Source organism: Diadema antillarum, unplaced genomic scaffold, assembly GCF_040938485.1.
Source record: "Diadema antillarum isolate AM-2024a unplaced genomic scaffold, OU_Dant_1.0 seq00000170_RagTag, whole genome shotgun sequence".
Classification (NCBI taxonomy): Eukaryota; Metazoa; Echinodermata; class Echinoidea; order Diadematoida; family Diadematidae; genus Diadema; species Diadema antillarum.
In genome coordinates, this window is record NW_027271239.1 from 1,560,505 (window position 1) to 1,580,490 (window position 19,986).

At 39.6% G+C, this 19,986-nt stretch overlaps 2 protein-coding genes across 2 annotated transcripts in view; one reads left to right on the forward strand and one right to left on the reverse strand.

Annotated features, from left to right (window-relative positions):
- Positions 1-4,442: 4,442 nt before the first annotated feature.
- On the reverse strand, positions 4,443-10,205 carry LOC139728237 (phenylalanine--tRNA ligase, mitochondrial-like). Its single transcript, XM_071639199.1, has 5 exons — positions 9,707-10,205; positions 8,797-8,962; positions 7,783-7,914; positions 6,977-7,134; positions 4,443-4,806 (listed from the first exon to the last, which is right to left on the reverse strand). Exons 1-5 carry the CDS (start codon positions 10,181-10,183, stop codon positions 4,519-4,521), a joined length of 1,221 nt encoding a protein of 406 aa, XP_071495300.1. The 5' UTR covers positions 10,184-10,205; the 3' UTR covers positions 4,443-4,518.
- A 4,780-nt stretch (positions 10,206-14,985) lies between these two features.
- The window catches only part of LOC139728265 (enhancer of mRNA-decapping protein 4-like), a 45,295-nt gene continuing 40,294 nt past the window's right edge, over positions 14,986-19,986 (forward strand). The window contains exons 1-3 of the mRNA XM_071639224.1: positions 14,986-15,235; positions 18,417-18,438; positions 19,524-19,569. Coding sequence (XP_071495325.1) covers positions 15,082-15,235; positions 18,417-18,438; positions 19,524-19,569 — 222 coding nt within the window. The 5' untranslated portion in view covers positions 14,986-15,081. The remainder of the gene's footprint in view (positions 15,236-18,416; positions 18,439-19,523; positions 19,570-19,986) is intronic.

Genomic DNA, 19,986 nt, shown 5'->3' on the forward strand with positions numbered 1-19,986 from the left:
TCAATTTTTGCCACTTCATTATAAGGGAATAACTTGGGTTTTGGTGACAATTATGTGCTGTACTGCCAAGTTGCAGCACAATACTGTACATTCTGAAAATCTTGTGCATGTTTACATGCTCACAAACCATAATGTAATATTTTCCTTTTTTAAATATTTATGTGTGCTTGTCATTTGGACCGATTACAGAGGGTTGTGTCTCATTGGTGTTCATACCTAGTCTTCATTTGACAGATGTTACTGTAACATATGCAGCACTCATTGAACTCATGTTGTTGCGGTGCATATAAAACAGAAAAATGTTAACATTATCACTCATGTTCTGCTCGACTTAATATCTGTGTATCAAGTTCTGTAGCAAACTGACTGAACGAAATTATCTATCTTGTACATACACTGTATCACATATGGAAATACAGTGCACTCCCGTTATAACGAACACGGTTATAACGAAATTCCGGTTATAACGAAGTAAAAATTCGGGCCGTAACGTTGTCCACTTAATGTATTTTTATTGTTTATTCGTTCGGTTATAACGAAATTTCGATATAACGAAAGAAAACTGCCGGTCCCGAGGACTTCGTTATAACGGGAGTCCACTGTATACAGCTACATGATATATGAGAGTGATAGAGAGGGGTAGAGGGGAGTATGTGTGTACAAAGTGTGTATGTGTGTGTGTGTGTGTGTGTGTGTGTGTATGTATGTATGTGTGTGTGTACTACAGGTAGTAATTTGTAAAATGTGGATGAAAGTTGGCAAACACTGACAACCTTGATGGGTGAATGCGTATACATGTAGTTTGGTGCAGTTCACGGATGGGTGAATGCGTATACATGTAGTTTGATGCAGTTCACACTAAAGAATTGATTTGTTCCAAGTCTTGCCTTTCAAGAATTGTGGTTAGTCCAAGAGGAAGATATCTTGCGTTCAGTTGGTCAACTGTGGAAAACCCTCTAAGAGTGATAAGGTGTACATCTGAATGCCTCTTTATAAAGAATGCATGCTTGTTTGTGTGGATGTGTTTGTATTACATAGAATTGACTTCATAGGCTTGAGAAAATGCTTGATATACACGATATGTACAATGTATTGAGTACATGTACATGTACACTGTATCAGCATACACATGTTGACAAATACCGGTGGTTGACTTGCATGACAAATGGAGTCAGTTTTATCTGGAGACCCATATAGTTGGTGACAGATAGTATGAAGTTGGGTGATTTGAAGTTTATTCAACTTTCAAACATTCATCATACAGTGTACAATGTACTGTGGAACCTTGTTGTAACAAGGTATGATACACTGAGATACCTGACACAAAGATACATTTGCAGATCCCATCCTTTGATATTCTATTATATTCTTTGGATTTTATCCCTTACATAACAAGATGCCTGACATAATGAGGAAATTTCAACTGTGTAGTACATAGTCATTCCATGGCATCTCTTCAAAATGCAGACCTTTTTAACATTAACCATCATCAGATATCTATCTCGTCACACAGACAACCTAAAGGGATGGTATAGATTTGGTAGAATCGGGGATGCAGTTTTAACTTTTTTTGAGATGATTCAAAAACACTTGTATGAAATATTATATAGCATAAAAAATTCTAAGAGGAATTCAAAGTTTATTTGATGAAGATCCATTTTGAAATGACTGAAATATAAAAAGAAAGAAAGAAAAACAAAGTGGTCCTAATAAAAGGTGGGACCAACCTTATTAGCTCACCTGAGCCAAAGGCTCAAGTGAGCTATTGCGATCGCCCTTCGTCCGGCGTCCGTCGTGCGTCGTGCGTCGTCCGTCGTCCGTCGTCCGTCGTCCGTCGTCCGTCGTGCGTCGTCCGTCGTGCGTCGTGCGTAAACTTTTTACATTTTCATCTTCTTCTTGAAAACCCCAAGACCGATTTTCATCAAACTTGGCAGGTAGCATCCCTAGGGGGTTAGGAACTCAATTTGTTAAAATGGGCACCATGCCCCACCCAGGGGGCCCCCAGGGGGGCCCAAACCCCCCAAAATTAAGGAATCTGTAAAAATCTTCTTCTCTAGAACCAGAAGTGATAGAGCTAAGTTAATACTATGAGTTAGTACATTGATGACTGTAGTTTCAAGTTTGTTCATGGCAAAATTAGGGGTGCCCCCCTTGGGACCCAGGGGAGGGGGGTGGGGAGGGGTTCTAATGGGGCCTAAATTGTACATTTTCATTTTCTTCTTGAGAACCCCATTACCCATTTTCACCAAACTTGGCAGGTAGCATCCCTAGGGGGTTAGGAACTCAATTTGTTAAAATGGGCACCATGCCCCACCCAGGGGGCCCCCAGGGGGCCCAAACGCCCCAAACTTAAGGAATCTGTAAAAATCTTCTTCTCCAGAACCAGAAGTGATAGAGCTAAGTTAATACTATGAGTTTGTACATTGATAACTGTAGTTTCAAGTTTGTTCATGGCAGAATCAGGGGTGCCCCCCTTGGGACCCAGGGGAGGGGGGTGAGGAGGGGTCCTAATGGGGCCTAAATTGTACATTTTTATCTTCTTCTTGAGAACCCCATAACCCATTTTCACCAAACTTGGCAGGTAGCATCCCTAGGGAGTTAGGATTTCAATTTCTTAAAATGGGCACCATTCCCCACCCAGGGGGCCCCCAGGGGGGCCCCAAACCCCCAAAATGAAGGAATCTTTAAAAATCTTCTCTAGAATCAGAAGTTATAGAGGTAAGATAATACTATGAGTGAGTACATTAATGACTGTATTTTCAAGTTTGTTCATAGGAGATCAAGGGGTGCCCCTCTTGGGGGCAGGGGGGGGGGGGGGGGGGGGTTGGTTGGGAAGGTCCAAATGGGGACCTGAATTGTACATTTTCATCTTCTTCCTGAAAACCTCATGGTGTATTTTCATCAAACTTGGCAGGTAGCATCCCTAGGGGGTCAGGATCTCAATTTATAAAAATGGGCACCATGCCCCACCCAGAGGGCCCCAGGGGGCCCCAATCCCCCCCCCCCCCCCAAATTAAGGAATCTTAAAAAATTTGGGCCCTTATTGTACAGTTTCATCTTCTACTTGAGAATGCCTGGTCAAATTTTGGTAGAGCTGTGAATAATTTAGATTAGTGACTGCGTGAAAGGTGAACTTGCGATACTCAGGTGAGCGCTAGACCCGCGGGTCTCTTGTATTAGGATGCCATGTTGCTGGATTCAGCAATGTCAAAACTGATTTTTGTCAAACTTTGAATTCCTCCTAGAATTGTATGCTCTTTAATATCTCATACAATTTGTATAGGGAATTAATAATTATCTTGTAAGAAGTTAAAACCAGAATCCCTATCTCAACCAGTACTATACCATCCCTTTAACATGCTGTTCCCTTAGAATGACAGTGAATGCACAACAAATCAGTCATTGAACAATGAAATCGATATAGGTTTACTCAAATATTTATTTCAGCTTGCCACATTTCACATATTGGAAACTAAAAATTTGTCTGGATATAGCATTGCTACGTGACTGCAGAATGCAATTTGTTTGTGCATCCTGAAAAAAAAAAATGATGAACTACAGCTGTATATATATATATATATATATCCACACAAGGAGCATATATTCTGACCTCAATGTACCAGTACAAGGAAAATGAGCCATAAGATAATGATCACTTTTTCCTATGCAGTGGACTCCCGTTATAACGAAGTCCTCGGGACTGGCAGATTTCTAACCGAACAAATAAACAACAAAAAACAAAAAGCCAGTAATATTGCGGGCTGAATGTTTATATCAGTGTAAGTGGAATTTCGTTATAACTGTGCTCGTTATAACGGGAGTGCACTGTATTCAATGTTTTCATTGGATTTTTCTTTTTCATTTGAAAGACAAAGACATACAAAATAGGAAAGCATCTCTGGGTCTCCAGTGCTGAGACTTTGATGTCATCATTGCTCCTGATGTTTCCTCCATAATCACCTTGTCATTTTACATCACAAACTTTTCTCACATAATATCTGTGATGTCACTGTTGATATCATTAAAAATCATGATGGCATAATTCTTCAACTATTCCATGCATCTGGACAGAGTAAAACATTGTCAAGTCTTGATGAAAAATGGTCCATCTTTCTCAGTCTGCACACTAACAGAGTCTGTCAATACACAAGGACAGTGTACACATAGAAACCACTGAAAGGGCCCTTTTCATGGTCGCCTACATCATTAAAGTACCGTACTTGCACATTGTTTCTTTGCCAAGACTGTGGTAAACTAAAGAAAAGGCTGGATTTCAATTCAATACCTCGAAAGAGAATACGTTGTACATGAAAACAATCACCAGTTATAGAAATTATAAATGCAAACTGCATAGAGATGTGAGTCCAACACCTTTAGACTGGTGAAGATGATGAAAGAAACCCAGTCATCCAGTGACAGAGAGGAGGCGACTTCCTCAAAGGATAATGAACACAGATTGTGCTTCCACCACTCACACTTTAAGCTTTTGGTTTAGACAGTCCCGTCTGCAGATGCTTTTCACCTTAATTCTACACGCAGGCTTCTCTCCGCTGTCTCTCTTATGGAGGAGTGGAGTTTGCTCACTTCCTCCTTGGTCAGAGTCCTGTCCATACTTCTGTAGGTGATCCTGTAGCAGTGGCTCCTGCGGGCCGTCTTGGGGTGCGTGAAGTCGTCGATTAGTGCCACCTGCTCCACCAACTCCCCACCGATGGACCTGACGAGATCGTAGAAGTCATTGGACTCATACTGCGAGTCCGGGCACCAGAACGACATGTCTTGAATGAGGGGAGGATACTTGCTGAATGGCTGGAGATGAACAAGACCCAGAATAAGAAAGAAGTGGTGGGGATGGGGAGAGTAAGAAATGGGGGGGGGGGGGGGGTTGTGAAAAACAAAAAATCTGTATGATAATCACAGAGACTCCAACCCCTAGTATCTCTTCATTTGGAGATTATAATCCCTGACCCTCCAAGCAAACTGGAGACTCTGATCACACCAACATATACACAATATCATAAAAGCGTAGTGTATGTGATGAGCACAATGCGGGATATCCCTTGCAGCCAGGGTCCAGCTCTAGGATTATACTTCAGTAGATGATCTCTGATGCTATCTTAGCCTTATTTTTATCATAATATGACAAAACTTATGTATGTTAAGGAAAGAACTGAATTGTATTAATAAAGCGGGAGACACACAGAGTAGGAGAAATTTTGCAAAAATGGCCTCAAAGCAGAAGTTGGATTCTTCGCAATCATCATACTCACAATGACACGGGAGAAGTGTGGAATTATTCTTGACGAGATACAAAACTGTATACATTCTTTCCTCTGTTTTGTACAAAACTTTTTAATAATGAAAAATTTGATATATTTTTCTCTATTCTCTGCTCCATTTCTTCAAACCACTTTTTGTTCTTCCTCTTCCTGCTTATGGTCTTTCTGCTCTGTTATCTCTTTCCCCATGCATTGAAGACTGCATCTTTGAGCCAGGACCTTGTAGCATGAGTGAGACTACCGAGGGCAGTTCCTCCGCTTGTCAGGTGGTGAATAATGCAGTTGGTTGGCACTTACACATAATTGTAATCACAAATAAATACCAATATTGACACAATGAAAAGTCCCTAATTGATCTTCTGCCAAGTTATTTTTATTAGGTGATCCGAGTATCCTCTCGGATCACCTTCTGTATCTGTACGGATTCTTTGTTCTTCTTCTTCTTCTTCTTCTTCTTCTTTCTTTATTTCTGGACAAAAGTTGTGTATCTACTTACTCAGAAAGTACTCACAGTATCAATTTCAAACTCATACCACATATGTATCATGTCCCAAAGACGACAAATTTTATATATCATTGTGATTGGTCGATGGTGACGTCACTATGACGTCATTATATGAAAACACATTCTCACTCATATCTCATTAATGGAATGGAGTTTTTCAATGAAATTTACATCACATATATTTCAAGTTATGCCCCTTCCACTCATTTTCTCAAAATTCATATTTTCTCTTAAAACGTGCGCGTACGTGCGCATTGAAATATTTGTATGCTCAAATCGAGCTCAAATTTTTTTTGCACACGTTTCAGACCATTTGGAGCATTTTTTGAAAAATTGAAAAAATTGGACGGACGCGTACGCGCGCGCACATATACCCACGCACAGCTCATATGCAATATAAATTTCCGGTTTTTTTACATTTATCGGATGCCTGAAATGTCAAGGAATATTTCTACCAAGTTTCAAGTCAATCCGACTCAATATGACATCATACGGGCCCGTCAAAGTTGAACTTCCGCGCGTGCGTCAATAGCGATATACAGTGCAACAATGCAAAAAAACCGCCAATTTTAAATCCGAATTTACTCGTCAGGATGGACAGTGACCCCCCATTTTCTTTACATATTCTGAAAGCTGATGAGTTGTACATGTTATTTCATGGGTTGGCGATGCTGGAAAAATGATGAAAAGATATCAAATTTCTTAATAAAGTAAAAAAAGCAAATTTTCAAAATGACGTCATCAAATTTCAAGTTTACTCGAGCGTATCTCACTTATCCTTTGCCAATTTACACCCAGATTTCAGTATGTTGTAGCTTATTAAATGATCTTTCATTAATATAATTACAACATTTTAATTGGATGACGGCATCACCTCGTAAAAATGGATTGAATGTCCCGTCAACACAGATGAAACCTGTATGGTCATGAATATTTGGATCAGGACTTAAATCATTGATTTTCGAAGAGATCGGATCACCTAATTTGTCAGTGTTGACAGATTCCGGTTCTAGTTTTTTTTTGCATCAATCTTTTTACATGACAGTTGCCATGACAATGATATCCAAAGCAATTTAAGGATCTGGGGTCAGAAATTCAGATGTTTTGAGTTGATACTGAAATATCACATTCTTGTAACAGAAAAAGCTATAGCCATAGCAGACTAACTTGGTTTAAGACAAACAAGACACACTACCTTGAACTTTACATGCGTAGCATCCTCCACCTTGAACTGTGACAAGAATCTGCTGTCAGTGCTCCAAAAGAGGCGGATATCTGGGATGTCAAACAGGATCATGGCCAGCCGCTCCAGTCCAAGGCCAAAGGCATAGCCTATGGAAGATCCCGCTCCAGCTGTATGGGAAGATCATTTTGAGGTTGAAATAATATTTTAATGCTTTTCATTTTAAATGGTTGCTTAACTTGCCAAATGGACTTGCAAAACAAGTACCTTTATTAGTCTTCAAGGATTATGGGGTTTTTCAGCATTTTTAGAGCTCTTTTCTATTCTTTATCTGGTCAATGGCTTATACATTGAAACTACAGCTAACATTTACCTGATACATATCATTTACGTGCCTATGCACTTTCTTGTAATTTGTTAGTATAAGCAGGCCCTATTATTAGCAATTAATTGATTCCCTAAACAAATTCACATTAATGTATACTGTGCTAACAAAATCAGGCACAAGACAGCAACAGTCCATCACAAAGGTTATGACACAATACAGTTAAGGATGGATTTATCCCTTTTCATTTAGAGTTAGTGTCAGGACATCCAGTCATCTATACCAATCGCCTAAAAATGCACATAAGCAGAAACGCACACTGGGGAAAGACAGAATAAAAGTTGCAAGTCTCTATTTCTCTCTTGATTAATTTGTTATTGATTTGATATCATTCAGCCCTCCAGCCATTTGCTGGTGTAGAGCTGTGACAGCACTGTGCCTACAAAAGAGGGGTGGTGGGGGGGGGGGGGGGAGGAGGAGGGGGTGTTCCTACCAGACTGGAGGAGTTTCTGCTCCATGATGCCACACCCAAGGACCTCCAGCCACTCTCCTTGGAAGAGGATTTCAAGCTCCCAGGAGGGGTGTGTGAAGGGGAATTCTGTCTCAATCCACCGGCATTCAATGTCTGATAGTTGCGTAACGAGAGAGTTTGCAAGAAAAGGAAGAGTGTAATAAAGTTACTGTCTGAGAAAGGCACTTTGAAAAGTTCGTAAGTAGAACAAAGTATCACAGAACTGCATCCTTATAGATGTTTCTTCAAACTCTTAATCAAACTCTTTTTTGTGATCAAGAGATTCATGCTATGTTTCCTTGTATTGTAAACATTCTGTCTTCTCATGCTAAACCCTCTTTTATTTAAAGTTACACAATTTGTACTCAGCTCAAACTTTTTGCAATTCATAACACCAAATCACATTACTTTAATAATCCTTTTTACAATTCCTGATGTCATGTTCAACAAATATACAATGTATGTACAATTTCTCTCCTACGCCTCAACTTTAGTTCACTCCAAACACTGGTATAAAAGTTAAACATATATATAAATTCATCTCAAAGAACATTAAAAGAATTAAAGTTAACACTTTTAAACACTTAAGCATTTTACACCATTACAGTGTGTCCTTACTGTTAAACTGCTTGTGAAACTCATCTTTGTCTAACAAACAAGATGCACTACTGGAATATACAGGTTACATTTTTTACCTAAAGTCCAATCGTGAGTGACTATTGAAAGCTAGAAATAAACACTGTACACACTGATATATCTGAGAAGATATGCAAAGCAATGTAATGGAATCTCGTCATGAAAGGTAAAAGTTATATGGCATAATTTCTTGTTACAAGAAGTCAGTCTCTTGGTGGACTCCTCCCCTCAAAGTTTATTGCTGGTCAAGACAAATATGGAATCATAACTTCTATAAATTATAATGAAATAAATGCTATGGTACTCGTTAGAGAGGCTTTGATAGACTTGAGAGAAGAATATTCTTCTAGAATCTGTTACCATTCCCAAAGAGCATCTCTGCCAAGGATGTGATGATGTGTTTGAGCTCAAATTCGACAAGCTTGGCCGCATCCAGCGTGTGTGTCTCCTGCTTCTCATGCGTCCTCCTGGTCGGCACTTTCTCAAAGAGCTTGAGGTCGGTCGCATCATTACACCTGCTGAATAACTGGGAGACCAGGGGTCCATTTCATGAATAGTCGCAATGACAGAAACTCTCGCAGGAAGAGCAAGTGTACATGTACTTGTATTGACAAGAATCCTGCTTCTCAATTGGTTGTTGCTACAAGAAGTTACATTTATACCAAGAATTGCTATCATTGGATTTTTCATGCAATGAGACCCAGAAGGTCATCTTCAATGCAGTATGCAGTGGCGGATCCAGAGGGGGTGGCGCAACCAGCGCACGCCCCCCCCCCCCTTTATTTTTCGTTAAAAACAAAAGAAATAAAAATAAAAAATGAAATGAAACTCGGAAGTGGCACAAGAAATATTTTCACATATTCGCTTGTTAAATTCGCAATCCAACTGTGATTCGCAAAATTCACGAAAATTAAACCCTTGCAAAAATAACAGCTCATACAGTATTGTTCACAGTAGACTTCGAAAACAAAATCTCAAAATTGGCCAGGCAAGCTCAGGGCCCCATCTTATAAAGCCTTCAAATCAAGCACAAGTCCCTAAATCAATCACAACTTGCATTGCAGCTCTCAAAAAACTTGTGAGTGATTTCTATCACAAGTCTTTATAAGACAGGCCCCTGAGCATCAGTAGGAGCTTACACAAGCTAAAACTGTACACTATCTTCATGGAACACACTTGAGCTCCATTGCAATGGCTCATCTGGAACAAAAGCTTTGCCTGAATATCAAATGTACCTTACAATATTTGTCATGAGTTGCTGGAAAATCACCTCATGCTGGGTCAAAAGCCGCACCCCTTCCATCTGGTGAAATACCGGATAGTGGCTGGTGTCAATCTCATCTCTCCTGTACACATCACCAGCTACCAGGAATGCATCAAGCCCAGCCTGCATCAGTTCGTGCTGATGAGCTGAGGTGTGAGCCCTCAGCATGTGCTCCCTGTTGATGTAGTAGTTGTCCCCCCGCTTCCGAGAAATGTGGTCCTTTGGAACCAAGACGCTGTCGAAATTCTGCCTCACGGTGACGACAGGGCTGATGTGGTCATAGATTGAAAACAGGGGGTTGCCGCGGCGATTGAGGAAGCTCTTGTAGAAGTGGTCTCGTATCCGCTCCTTGATGATGCAGAGAGGGTGGTGCGGCTGGTTATGCAAGTTGGTACCAACGCGCGAGATGATCTTTGGGGTGACAGTGGTGAAATCATCTCTGGTGAATTCCTGACCCTGGATGATGAGCTCTGGCTCCTCCATCCCTGCTTGACTGGATATCTGCTTCACGTGAAGGTGATTTAGGGCCAGCGTCCTCCCTTGGAACAGAATCCATGCTGAGGCACATTTCATTCCATTGGGTTGCAAGAACACCCTCTTTGGCATACATGCCCTCGACAACAGAGCCAGCACTGGATGGTGCATGTCAATGCAAACTGCCCTACGAAAGAAAAACAATGAAGACTTTTTTACCTAATACTGTAAAAGTGGAAATTTTCGCGGTGTTGAAATTTTCGCGCATTTCGTGCCACCAGAAACTAGCGGGAAAATAAAAGCACGCGAATATTTTTGCTTACCATATGTTCCTGTGCGTGATGTCTTGATTCCACGGAATTAAAAACACGAGAAACTCTTCTTACCCGGCCAAGCGCGAAAAATTAGTCGTGCGAAAATATCCACTTTTACAGTAACTGCTGCTTTAACCATTTGTGCGCTTTGAGTGTTGACTGGCTAAGAAAACCCCATTGTACAGCATTGTACACACTGTCAGAAGTTCCCAGCATCAGCATAGAAAGCATTTTGTTCACAGTACACTTGAAGAGGCTATACATTTTAGAGGAGATTTCAAGGAAAGTATGCTTAAATGCTTCCCTTTCATAGCCAACATGTAATAGTATAACAAACCTTTTTTTTTTTCTCTCTCTCTCTCTCAGCATATGATCTCCTCCCCTGTGGACAGTGTGGTCAGAATAAATCATCATCAACAACAATAGCATATATCCTATCATCAATTAAGTAACCGAGAGATGTGATAAGTAAACTACACAACTCACTTCGTAAGAAATAATTGCTGGGCTGGCAAGAAAATATGCAAAAACGGCCCATGGTGGGTGTTGACAGTCTGTTTTAGAATCTCCAAAATTGCAGCAGTAATGCAGCAATTTTTTTTTTCTTCTTTAGACTCTATTAATTTGAATTTATGTTCTTCAAAGGAAAAAAAAAATATTAGCGTTAGTATAAATTTTAGTAGGTATTATTAGGCGTAAATATTCATAATTGAATGACACATGCCTTAAAAATCGAATAATAACAACAATGCCAGATCAAAACATTTGATCTATGGTTCATTGTCATATTGATCATAATTGAATTGAAAGCAACATCACCATGTCCAGTAGTACCCTAAATTTAGCACTGCAGAGGAATGGTGTAGATCTATCGTCTAGATAAGATAATAGTCTTACATCTGCCTTAGAAAGTAAATTAGAACACTAATGTTATTCGTTACATGATGGTTAGTACTGGTATGTGTAACTGCGTCCAGCCTGAATGCCAAGTAAATTTATTAAAATGATGTAGCCTGTTAGTACACTGTGTAAAGGAACGCCCCAGGCCAGGGCCAGGGTTTGGTGTTCCTTAATTCTGATTTCACCTTGCTCAATCAATACTAAGTCGACCGAAAGATCGGTTTGTATCTGGTCGTCGAGGAAATGTTCCGCGGAGACTGCGTCTGGCTTCATGGATCTACGGAGGAGAGCGATAACGTCAAAAAATTAAAAGACTCCTCCGGCCGGACAGCACACTGAGCACTAGACAGAAAGATCCGTCTGTCCGGAGGACTCTTTTATATTTTGCCATTGACGCTGTCGGAGGGGATCCGTGAAGCCAGACGTAGTCTCCGCGGAACATTCCCCGACGGACAGATACAGACCAGGGAGGTGGAGTCCCTGTACAGACCGATCTTTCGGTCAAACTGAGCACAGACTATCCAACAAGTCTATACTAAGGCTAGGCAAGCTAACCAAAGCGACATAAGTTTACATCGAACACCATCTAAATTTCACTCACCAATGTACACAAATCAAAAAGAAAAAAATCGCAACTTCACGTGGAATACTCGGTAGCCTTCTTCTACTGTCGGCTGCAGTGCTAGCTAGTTCCAGCTCCCTCTACCAACGTGGCCCGGCGGCTCCGGCTAAGTAGACGCCCACGAAGTGCATGCAGCGCAACATACTACTCAGCGTTGCCAGGTCCCAACAGCGCAAAATCACCAAAAGGCTTGTAAAAAATCACCAAAAGCCTTCAAAAATCACCAAATTTGGAAATATTCTGCGCTTATAGTCTCGGTGCAATTTTCGGCGCGCCGTATAGTCACACACACTATAAATGCAAAATGTGTACGATGTGTATGGATCAAAGAGTACAGAGCGCGTGCGCTTCTACACCCTTAGTATGGATGGACTATGAGTGTTTGTGTGTGTCGAGTGACAAAAAAGGGGCACATGTTATGTTTCTGCAGGAAATAAGGGGGAAACTTTGGGCAAAATGCATTTTCGTTTTCAATTAGTTTGATTATTTTTCATTGGTCTAAAAATCACCAAAAAGTTACCAAAAATCACCAAATTTTGATTTGGTTACCAGGCTAAAATTTTGTCACCAAACAACTTCAAAAATCACCAAATTTCACCCTTTTTGGTTCCCGAAATCACCATCTGGCAACGCTGAACTACTAGAGCTAGCAGGGGCCAAAGGGTGGTACGGGTACATACAGCAAGCGGCGCATGCCAGCGAGCGAGCGATATCATGAGGAAGGAACCTCTAGATTTTTTGAAGGTCCTTCCAGTTAGATGAATGAGAGGTATTTCCTGGCACGAAATTTTCATGCATTTTTTTAGATTTCTTACGGCAGAAAATTTATATCAATCTAATATCAATTGTTTTATTTAATATTTGATGAGAATTTAGACTTATTACTAGTAGTTTGTGTGCACAATAAATATACAAATATCTTGAGATAGGCTAGTAATAGCCCTGTATGTGCAGTGTATTGCGTCAAAGATCGCAGTTTGATTGCATGAACGCCTTTGCATTCTCGACTGTCTTTTGCGTAATGCATCGTCGACAGAGACACCATACCTGAAATATTCGACGATATCGCGTTCACTATTTCCATTCGCGCATGTGGCAACAATATTGAACAGTTTGAAAGGGGCAATGCCATCAACTCTTTTTTCACATGACTAGAAATCAACAATAAGTATATTACTCAATATTTCACAACTTATATTGATAGAGAGCATGTAATCTCCATATTAGGACATACACCTAGAGAGATGAACCTCAGTAAAGATACTACGAGTCTACTTCTACTTCTAAGTTTGTTTATATAGCTACCAGATATCTGTATCTGCAGTACGCTGGAAGAAGAGACGCATTAAACAGGGATCTGTATCTATACGGTCAGTAGATTTTATTTGTTTCTATCTGTTCATCTAATTTTGATTATTTCTACACTTATTCTAAGAAGTTGTTTAATTCTGCACCTCTATTTCAAATTGAACTTTTAAAGGGATAGGGCCTAGCTCGGCCCCGCAGTTTTCGGCGTAGAAATCGGGATTCAGGTTTTAACTTTTTTGCGAGATGATTAGAAACCCTTTAATGAAATGTCAAAGAGCATCACAATTCTAAGAGGAATTCAAAGTTTATTTGATCTTATGAAGATCCATTTTGAAATGGCTGAGATATCAAAAAACAATAAAAAATGGGACTCGCCTTTTATTAGGACACCATATTTCTGGGTATCTCGAGCCATTCATAACCATTTTTGTCAAGTAAACTTTGAATTGCTTTTAGAATTGTATATTCTTTAATATTTCTTGGTGAAAGTTAATTTCTAAGATTATCTTGTGAGAAGCAGGGGCGGATCCAGGAATTATTTAACTGAGGGGCTCCATAACTAGTATTTCTAGTGCCACTTCCGGGTTTTATTTTCTTTTTAGTTCTTTTGTTTTTAGCGATTAATCCGCCACTGAGAAGTTAGAACCAGAATCCCTTTAAACCTACCTCTTTCTATGAGTAAATGTTTTACATCTAAACTTTTAAATATTTGTTGCATCATTGTTTGTTCTGGATGTTATATCATGGATCTACTTTGTAATAACATATCACATATCATGGTTTTCACAATAGCAAAATGAGCATCTTTTGGGTATAATATTAGCACTTTACCGGAGTCCATTTATTATATCATAAAGTGAATTCATCATTCCTATTGTCCATGCATGCTTTGTGTAATTGGCAAAACAGAGTAAACAGAACGTGACTTACTGCGCAGTTTTATGTCTACAGACTAGTCTCTCAGTCTATTTATTTATCTATTCATTCATTCATTTATCCACTTAGTATCTATCTATTTATCTATCTATATCTGTTATTTTCACATGAACATGTACATTATCACTTATCAATTATCATTTTTGTATTCATATATTGTAAATATGTTTGTACTCTCATACCCCGAGAGGGGGTCAATAGAGACAATAAAATCTTACAAATCTTACAAATCTTTATCTTTCTATCTATATATAGGCTGGATCTATCTATCTATCTATTATCTATCTATCTATCTATCTATCTATCTTTCTATCTATCTATCTATCTAACTATCTATCTATTCATCTATCTATCGATCTGTCTATCTATCGATCTATCAATCTATATATCTTTCTATCTATCTATCTATCTATCTATTCATCTATCTATCTATTCATCTATCTATCTATCTATCTATCTATCTATCTATCTATCTATCTATCTATCTATCTATCTATCTATCTATCTATCTATCTATCTATCTATCTATCTATTCATTCATTCGTTACTTTTCATCACCTTCTGCATTTGCTTTGTAGAACTTTATAAACATCGGTCATGTTTTGCGGGGTCTTGCGTTATGTGAAGATACCATACACACGACGTCAGCGAGTGGATTCAGCCAATTACAGGTACTTTTACTCTGCAATAGGCCTACATGCTTTCTGCCCTGTTGGGATGTTACATTAGGTTGTTTTTCCATGTTCTGGAAACGTGTACGTACGCACTGAATGGACTGTTTTGTACGAAAGGCCACATTTGTGCATGTTCTGCTCTTGTAATTTAGCATGGAACCGGCCCTTCCCAGCGACAGCCGTGTAAAATTAAACAGGCTTTTAAGTGCTGGTGACGCCTCGCAAGTTCTGAAAGATTTGCTGCATGTGGGGAAGGCCCAGCAGAACCACAATAGTAACAGCGGAGTTTTCCCGCACGCTAGCACAGGTAATTACACAGTCAATCAACGTTTGTAAATTGTACTCCACATAGAGTCTACTAGTACTAGGCATGCATAGCAATGTCAATGCAATTAATGGGCGGGCGCGCGGTCGATGCTGCTGATATGAAGTTGTAAAATTTAACATGTTAGGCTACTGTAGGGAAGTGAATGTAGCTGAGCCTCTGGCCCTGCTCTGTTGAGTGTTGTCTAAACCTAGGCTAGCTACAACTTTCACAAGTATATTTAGGCCTAAAGTGCATGGAATGTGTAGCATGCATGACATGAAGTGACAGCTGAAATTAAACTTGACTTAGCCGATTGCAAATTCATGAAATTGTTGGCTAGTCTAACGTTGGGCCTACTCTTAATACTCTGACAAAGGGCCTAAACCTAGTGACTAGTGTGAATGTGAGTGATTACACCGGCCTCTCCATCCAGCTCCCTCCTAACCTGTGAAGCTGTGTGGAGTGTAGACCGTTCTACTGTTCCTACTTACTACATACTTGCCAACATTTTCATTTGAGAAAGCGGTAGAATCCAGGATGCCTATGCAAGCAGCGCTATAGATTGAATGCTAATGAAATCTTTCAAAAGCGGTAGTCTACCGCCAAATGCGGTAGAGTTGGCAGGTATGTTACTAACAGTTACTCATACGGTAACCGCAGCAGCGACCCCATACGGACAAATACGTACCGTGTTACAGTGCCCCGTGACGGGGTTACTCATACGGAAGCTCCTTGTTTAGTCCTTTTTATGTTTATACCAAATTAATGTTTATCGGCAATTAATTCTGCACTTTACGGCTCTATATTTTCAGTGCGAGATTCCTAATCAAGTAGTGTGTGCGAATTTGAGTATTGTACCTAGATAGACCTACGTATGATGTATATCAGGCACTGCGAGTTTGACAGCATGTGTTCCGGTAAATGTACTGTGGGCCTGTGTCAATACAGTGTGTGAGATTTGGGATGCAGTGTGTGTATGAATGATGTATGTGTCAACGCGAGTGTGCGTAAATGAAAGCACTTCCAGTACGCCACATGGTTGCTCAAATGCCCCTCCCTGCGCGGCCTGATTGAGAAGAAACAACAAACGGGGTGCCGGGTGCTGTGCATTGCCACACAACAGAACACAACCAGTGCAGTGGTGAAGCAAGTTACCCATTTTTCGACCGCCTGAATTGCGGAAGCAAAATATCGTGCATGATTCGAACGCCTGCGTTGCGATCATCGTTCGAACGGCTGCGCTCATTGTTCGACCCCATATGTCCATGTTTCGAATTCGCGACGTACCGCCATGCGCCGCCTATGAATGGATTGCCGCGCTTGCCATGCACACACTGTATATTACATCGCACTATGAGAGCACGGTACTCGATACCGTAGAAGTGGAAATTTTCGCGGTGTTGAAATTTTCGCTCATTTCGTGCAGCCAGAAACAAGCGCGGAAATAAAAGCACGGGAATATTTTTGCATGCCATATGTTCCAGTGGTTTATGTCTTGATTCCGCGGAATTAAAACACATGTGAAACTCTTCTCGTCAGGCCAAGCGCGAAAAATTAGTCGCGTGAAAATATCCACTTTTACAGTATACTCTACTCTGTGTGAGAGATTCAAAGCATACACATTGCGGTCGAACTGTGGCGAATATTGCAAATTCTGGCACGGTGGCATGCAAAATAAAAATAGTGCATAAATGTGCAAGTTATCTCAGAAATTGCTGACACCGTGGCTGTAGGTGTACACGCTGTACAGATTCAAAGCAGATAAACTTACTTGTAACTACAAAATTTGGAATGAAACAAGTCTTTATGTGTTGCTATGCAACTTTACTTACCCATTACTTACCCTTTGAACTGCTTATGCGAGCTGCTCTGGGAAGGTCGTGACAATGATTTCAGGGGTCCGGCGACGTGGCCCACTGTTGAAGTGTTGTGCTCTTTGAATATCGCACTTGATTTGCGCCATTTTTTATTCATGAATTTCAGGGAATTTATATTTGTACGAGTGATCTATTCATGGAAACGGTCAAATCATGGGTAACTTGCTTTAAACTTTCATCCATCATTAATGACTTTAAATGAATGGATGCTGCGTTATTAGAAATCTACTACAATGATTTTAGTAGATTTGCGGGGCAGACGTTTGGTAGACCACGCTTGAGCTGGACGTTCTCCTCTTCTTTGCGTCGTGTTGAAAAGCAGCTTTAGATTATGCCAAGACGCAATCTATAAAGAATGAAATGGCACCCCCATATGATCGGTGCATGCAGTAGCTCTCTACGTTTTGAATTGAGCAGATGTAAGAATTGCACAGAACGCGTAGTAAAAAATCAGACGACGCTAGCTTTAAATAGATCAACTTTGATAGCGATTCTGCACATGATGCTCAGAATGGGTTTTCCCCCTCTCAATGTCCCCATCCCGAAAATCTAAAACTCCTTATAATCTCAAGCAGGGGATCAATAATTAACCTATCGCAGAGGACATTATGTCCACTGCCTTTTTCGGAATTATTCTGTGAAATAATGAACTTTATGAATGTTCAATTAACTTACATTATGTATGCCATTGTACATGTACAAACTGTATGTCCATATTGAGCATTATGTATTTTGCAGGCAGTAAGAGAGTTATTGTAATGCCAGGATTTACGTGGTCATGATAGTGTTTAAACCGTGTTGGTATTTAATACACTGCACATTTAGAGTAAATGTTGTTGCTAACAAAGTTTGTTTGACAGACAAGTTAAAGGGAAGCAGTCCTGAGATTTTCACTGTACTGATAATTAAGAAGAGTAAAAAATATAACCTTTCACCAATTTATACGCGTGGACATCAAAAATTGTCTCCGTACGCGATTTTTAAAAAATAATTCCTGCAAGCGATCGTGTAAGAGCCTGGCAAAAGGTGCAACGTCATTGATGCCCTACTCTCAAGTTGACAGCCGTGCCTCAGAAAACCAATTTAAGTGTTCAAAATGATCATATCTGATTTTTTCATAAAATGCAACAATATGTGGTTTTATTATTTCAAACAAAATATTTCAAGCTTATCTATATATACAATTAATATAAAAATAAATAGTAAACATGTATTTATGAATAACTAGGGATGACGAGGTACAATTCTTTAAGTCTTTACTTCCATGATTAAGTTGCCATCTTTTACCATTTATTCTATTACAGATTCTCTTCCGAAGCTTCCAAGGTAAGCTATGTGTACATTATAATATTTACTTGTCATATTACATGACCAGACCCTAGCATTTCTTCCCACAGATAGAGTGGAGATTATATTCCGTTGTACTTATCCTTCGCTTTTTTTATCCTTTGCATTTTTAGTTTATGATACTGGTAGTATGCAGCCAAGCAAATGAATGGAAGATGACTTTCACTAGAGAAAAAAAGGCAACTGTAAAAACCCTGGAATTTCATGAACAAAATTATGATTTTTGTGGGCAATACTCATACCATGATGTGGAACTGTATGTGATTGTATCTGTGTCCAAGTGGCCTTAGGGAGGCCATTATCATATCGTAAAGGGAAATTAGAGATAAGGATGATTACCTGAACCCTTTTTGTTGACAGCTAATTTCAGACAGTTTCTGTGCTAATTAACAAAATACAGCCTGCTAAATTGTTTCACTTGATAAAAGGAAAAGTATGGTTTATGAATTGGGGAAATGACATGTCTGTCACTGATCCAGTGCAAACACACAAACAGTACACACACATACACACACACAAACACATCTGTACGACCAACCTGCACCAAGCTTCATTTTTATTTCTTTGGTTGTAGAACCTTCTATTGTAAGCTTGTGCAGCAAACAGTTTGATTGGTATGCCATGTAACAAATGTACAAAAGTGTGTGAAATACATAAATTCTATGCTACGCTCTCCATATGTATTCATACATGTATTTATAACCGAGTATGAGAGAAAAATCTCATTTAATACATGGGTTTGGGAAAAGTTATTCTCCATAATCTCCTTACACAAGCTACTACAATGTGTGTAATATTTTCAAAATCACAGGCAGACAAGGCAGGTTGCTTTTGCAGTGTTTGGTAGTTGTGCGTATGAAAAATATTGGGATAATGATATCACAAGGTGATAATGTCAAGAAAAAAACAAACATTGACAGAGTTTCATTTGCTATAAATGGTGAGGAAATCAACAAAAATGCAATTGATAATACACAAAATAGATGCATTGAGAGGAGGAGGGAGAAATACAAGTTTATCAGCTACATGTTTATGTTTGTTTATTTGTTTTTTGTCAATCTCAGAATGGACCTGTCAACCATGAACGCTGCAGCAGACCAATCAGCTAAGGTAAAGAAATATGCCTTTTCAAGACGTTTGGTTGTACATGGACAGTATATTGTAGAATTTATATTGCCATATTGTGGTTTCGTTTTGTTTCGGTTTATTTCATTCATTTATTTAAGCATGGCAACAAGATTTAGCCAAAGGCTGTTTTTGAACGTATCCGTCATGAGCATCTTCAAATTTGTGGCCCCCTAGAGCATCAAAGTTTGATGTCATAGCCATTCATCGCCTTGGAAACTGGTTCTAAACAACCTCACCTAGCCTGAATATCTGTGAATAGCACTATTAAACCATGCTCACACCTGGATCCAAGCCAAGCTGTAAAAAAGACTGTGACATTATCGCTTTAGTACTCTATGACAACCCTGCATCCATGATTCAGGGAGTGAAATTTGGTTGTTGTGAGGTGAAAACCAAGCT